Below are 5,194 nucleotides of genomic sequence, written 5' to 3'. Positions count from 1 at the left end.
GATTTGGTGCCTTAATTTTAGGTATAATAAAGCCTCCACATGCTTGGTTCTCTTCGGCTTCTTCGTGCTTAAAGCTCCTCTGCCATTGTGACTCAAAGGGAAGAGATTTTTGGTCAGTAGTACTCACTCTTCTTTGCTTCATTGTTCATTGTTTATGTTCATTAGAAACATGTTCTTGACTCCATTGTATGAAACAGAAGTCTTGGACATAAAAATAAGCTCGATTTAAACTATTTTTAAGAATAAATTAGGTTGATTCGACGTCATTCTTNTAAACTATTTTTAAGAATAAGTTAGGTTGATTCGACGTCATTCTCGGGAATTTGAGTTGGGATTCGAAGATCTTTGAAAAATACAAGTTTAGTTTGTAAATTTTGAGGTTGGTGTCTATTTGCTCCCAACTTTCAAGAATGTTTATAATAGGTTCTTCAACTTTCCATTTTCCCACAAATTTGATTTTTTTCTTTAAAAAAAATTTAATTTATTAGATATATTTGAAGTTTACCTCGATTAAAGTTTAAATTTTATGTCTAATAAATTCATAGAGGTTATATTTTAAAAGATTAAGAACTAAATTGATCAAAATTTATAGTTCGATCCTAATTTTATGTACGTAGGTTAAATTACAAATTTAATGGATGAACCTTTTGAGAATTAGATCGATTTTACGCACTTTTAAAATTATAAATTTATTCCTTCCATTTTGAAAATTCACATTATATTAAATTTTGTAAAGCAATTAATTTTTTAAAATTCTAGACAGATTATTATATTAAACAAAATTAAAAAATTTAAAATTAAAATTTATTGAATAATTGATAGACATACAATTAAAAAAATTAAGAAGGGATGTAAATATAAATATTCATCGACCTTGTTTGAGAAATGTTCGATTTTTTAAGGATCGAAGCAGAGATTTCGTTCAGAAACTCGATCAAGTCCTCCATCTTTATAACTATTATCTTAATATTTATAACTATTATCACATTTATATTTAAATTCTAAAAATATCAATGAAAAAAATTCTATTATTATTGATTAAATCTATTTTTAAAAACATTTATATTTAAATGATAAAAATTCCAATGAAAAAATAAAAATTAGAAAGAAAAAATTTAAATTTACTAGTTTAAATGAATTTCCTATTTGGATTTAAATTTAGGGGATAAAGAAATTGGGACGAAAATAGATTATATTCTTAATCTCTATCCTATTTTTCATCTCTATCATTTTTTTTCATCTCTATCATTTTTAGTTTCTGACAACTAAATTAATTCGAATAACCATTTAAATGTGAAAATATAATAACTCTAATTAATTCGAATAACCATTAAAATGTGAAAATATAATAACTCTTGAACTGAAATTGTCAAAATTAAAACATTAATTGAACTACCCACAGAAATCGTATTACGAATACGAATAAACTAGGCCCAGCTCAGCGCAGTCGAGCCCAACCTCAATAGCCCATTCTTCATTCCAAATCTATCCCAGCCCCCTCGCGCGCCGCTCATTCTTCCTCTCCCTGACGTTCACGTTCTCCCTCGGTGCTCTCTCTCTCTCTCTCTCTCTCTCTCTCCCAGGTACGAGCTTAACTTCCATTTGTTTTTTTTTTAGTTTTCTGATTGCAACCCTCTGATCGTGTTATTGTCTACTAATTAACAATCTGGAACCCTTTCAATAACCCCCTAGTGCTGGTAGTTAGGAAGAATCCTGGATTCCAATCGTGCTATAACGGGCGGCTGAGAGACGAATTCAACATCCGTCTTGTTTGCGATACCGAATATTATCAAATGGGTAGGCTAGGGTCTACTGTGGAAATTCCAGAAAGAAGACATCGATCCGATCGAGAAAACGGCAGCCATCGTTACTCGCCGGACTCCGATGCTTCCGGTGGGGATTACCGACGACGTCGTAGCCCTAGCTATGAAAGTTATGATCGCTACAGCCATCGTCGTCGATCTGTATCGCCTGGCTACCAGGACAATAGGCGGAGCCCTAGGGCTGATGGAGACCAAAACGGTCTGCCCAAGAGATTTGGGCGCGCAGGAGGCCGGGCGTATCTGGATAGAAATGGGAGGGCGTCTGACGAGTCCGATTCGGATGAGGAGCTGAAGGGGTTGAACTATGAGGACTATCGGAGGCTGAAGAGGCAGAAGCTCCGGAAGACATTGAAGCATTGTATTTGGAGAGTGACCCCTAGCCCACCGAGGAATGGGAACGAAGATTATGAGGATAAAGATGATGAGATTTTGGAGAAATATGGCAACGATGACGATGGAGATATAAGTGGCTTGAGCGAGAAAAAGCAACATGAAAAAAAATATGCATCTGATAAAGCTAAGAATTCTGACTCTGACTCTGATTCTGAGTTATCTGATACAAAATTGAAAAAGAGGAAATTGAAGAGTTCTGGTTCCAGGCGTAGAAGTAGAAAATCGTCTCTTAGCGACTCTGAGTCGGGCAGTGACACCGAGAGTGAGAGTGAGAGTGAATCAGAGGAAGAGAGTCGGAAGAGAAGAAAGAAATCGACGAATAGGAGGAACAGAAAACATAAGAGTATCAGGAGTAGTAAGAAGAAGAAGAGTAGGTACAGTGACACGGAGGACAGCGAAGAAAGCGAGACAGATGATTCTGATGCCAGTGACCATGTCAAGTCAAGAAAAAGGAGTCGTAGAAAGAGGTCCAAGAATGGTAGGAAGAGGAGGTACAGTGATTCAGATGAGAGTGAGAACAGTGAAGGTGAAAAATTGAGGAAGCGAAAGAGCTCATCGACTTCAACAAAATCCAGGAGCAAGAAAAACAGACAGTCAGAAACGGAGAGTAAGGGTTCCTCTTCCGAGGAGAATTCTGGTTCTGAAGATGTTGATGGTAAGAGTAAATTAAAGATCGACGGAGATAAAATGGCTGAGATTAACGCCGAAGCTTTGAAGATCAAGGAAATTTTGGAGGCACAAAAGAAACCTGCATTTGATAATGAGATGCCAGTTGGACCAATGCCACTGCCTAGAGCTGAGGGACATATTAGCTATGGTGGTGCTCTTAGGCCCGGAGAAGGTGACGCCATTGCACAGTATGTTCAACAAGGGAAGCGTATTCCCCGGCGTGGTGAAGTGGGTCTTTCAGCTGAGGAAATCCAGAACTTTGAGACTCTTGGCTATGTGATGAGCGGTAGCAGGCATCAGAGAATGAATGCAATCCGTATTAGAAAAGAAAACCAAGTTTACAGTGCTGAAGATAAAAGAGCCCTTGCAATGTATAACTACGAAGAAAAAGCAAAACGCGAGCGGAAGGTGATGGACGATCTTCAGCGGCTTGTTCAGCGCCATATAGGTCATGATGTTGGCCCTTCACACGATCCTTTTGCTGCATAAACTCATCTGGTACCATACTTAGATGTTTATGTACTCAATTCTTTAGGCAGGAAGAAAATGTGTGATGCAAGGATATGTGAATCACTGCTNGGCTTGTTCAGCGCCATATAGGTCATGATGTTGGCCCTTCACATGATCCTTTTGCTGCATAAACTCATCTGGTACCATACTTAGATGTTTATGTACTCAATTCTTTAGTCAGGAAGAAAATGTGTGATGCAAGGATATGTGAATCACTGCTAAGTATTGGTTATCCCTTTTAGTTTGCCTATCAAACAAGCTTTAAGCAAATATGTTTTGGTTTTGACATGTGTTGCTGAAATCCTCTTATCTTATTATCATTCTCCATCTTAAAAGGTTGTATTTATAAATGAGTTTGGTGGTTCATCTTTGCAAGCTAGTGATGGTACAGGTATTATATTATCACAATGAGTCATCTGCTTCGCCGATCTTCCTTTCATGGTCTCATTTCCTTTGCAAATCTCTAGTATTTATAATTTTCTCTAATGTTATCTTTACCATGANGCCGATCTTCCTTTCATGGTCTCATTTCCTTTGCAAATCTCTATCATTTATAATTTTCCCTAATGTTATCTTTACCATGATGTTTTCAACATTTACTATGGATTTGAATACTCGACATAGAGTAATTGTGCCTCTGCATTTCAAACCTTTAGCAGCTCGATTCAAACTTTGATGCATAGATGTGTGCTTTGTTGTCGTTATTCTTACGGCCTATTTTCATTATTGAGGCCAATTAATTCTCTCAAAGGATGCTTATCAGGTTGCTTTTGTTTAGCATAGACTTTTTCCTCATCATTATCATCTTGTAAGCATAAATTCTCTAGAGGGGCTTGAAATTTTTTTTGGAGGAGGTGTGGGAGGTATTGCTGTTTGATGTCTCTTTATGGGTGTCCATGAATTGGATTTTTAGTTCGTTCATGTAAGTCATGACTCTTTTTGCAGATTTTTTGTTTCCTTTTACAGGCCTTTGTACATTCTTTATTTCACTTGCTCCGTTTCTGGTAACTTTTTTTTGGATATAGATGTCATTTTTAATGAGTTATAGATGCCCCCAATCTGTAGTTTGTGGCTATAATGATATTACTTGTTTCGTTCTTATTCCTCAGCTTGGCAAAGNCGTTCTTATTCCTCAGTTTGGCAAAGGAGCTGTGAAGTATGAATGCAAAGGTATGTTCAGTTAATCAAACCTTCTGGTTTTGTACTCGTGCTTTCCTTGCATGTTTATGTTATTCTGAGAGCACAGTTAGAATGAGGGCTACATGGCTGTAACTCAGCCGTAACTCGCACTATCCTACAAACCAATAGTCCTTTCAACCTGCTTTTTCTTTTAACTCACATTCTCTTGCTTCAAGCCGACCCTGTTTAGTTTTTGGTTTTAGAGTTCTTTCGGTTGGACTGCCAAAAAGAAAATTGCACTTTGTCAGTGGCAATCAATTATTTTTTATCTTATCTTCACCATGTTTGGATAGTCTAATGATCCAATCTATATGATGTGATCTGTTCATTTATGTATTTCTTACCTATTTAGACGTCACATGCATACCAACTTTTGTCGTAGTTTAGCCCTAAATCACGTATTATCTAGTGAGTTTTGGTATCAGTGACACCTCAACCCCAAGACACGCATTAAGATTCAAAATATAAATTTGAGACAATAGTCCTTGTGCAATTTAGCCACAACTACTTGTGAGAATGATAGGATAGATATCCTTGATTACAATCTATTGACTATAGATCAATTTATAGGGGGTTAACTCTCTTCCAAGTCTCACACAACCGTATTTACTTGAACAATG

General features: G+C 36.8%; 1 protein-coding gene across 4 annotated transcripts; it reads left to right on the top strand.

Annotated features, from left to right (window-relative positions):
* The first annotated feature begins 1,496 nt into the window (after positions 1 to 1,496).
* On the top strand, positions 1,497 to 3,774 carry LOC111786478 (NF-kappa-B-activating protein-like). Of its 4 annotated transcripts, none has more exons than XM_023666727.1 (3): positions 1,497 to 1,583; positions 1,693 to 3,463; positions 3,615 to 3,774. In XM_023666727.1, the coding sequence occupies exon 2, from the start codon at positions 1,794 to 1,796 to the stop codon at positions 3,372 to 3,374; it is 1,581 nt and encodes a 526-aa protein (XP_023522495.1). In that variant the 5' UTR covers positions 1,497 to 1,583; positions 1,693 to 1,793; the 3' UTR covers positions 3,375 to 3,463; positions 3,615 to 3,774. The 4 variants fall into 4 exon arrangements, with proteins under 4 accessions (XP_023522495.1, XP_023522496.1, XP_023522497.1 ...); XM_023666728.1 differs by having other exon boundaries at positions 1,520 to 1,583; positions 1,702 to 3,463; XM_023666729.1 differs by having other exon boundaries at positions 1,529 to 3,329; positions 3,482 to 3,772.
* Positions 3,775 to 5,194: the final 1,420 nt, after the last annotated feature.

Source organism: Cucurbita pepo, unplaced genomic scaffold, assembly GCF_002806865.2.
Source record: "Cucurbita pepo subsp. pepo cultivar mu-cu-16 unplaced genomic scaffold, ASM280686v2 Cp4.1_scaffold001736, whole genome shotgun sequence".
Taxonomy (NCBI): Eukaryota; Viridiplantae; Streptophyta; class Magnoliopsida; order Cucurbitales; family Cucurbitaceae; genus Cucurbita; species Cucurbita pepo.
This window is presented reverse-complemented; position numbering and strand designations above follow the sequence as displayed.

Excerpts from the sequence above, each read along its gene's own strand:
- LOC111786478 (XM_023666727.1), top strand. The coding sequence starts at position 1,794 with ATGGGTAGGCTAGGGTCTACTGTGGAAATTCCAGAAAGAAGACATCGA.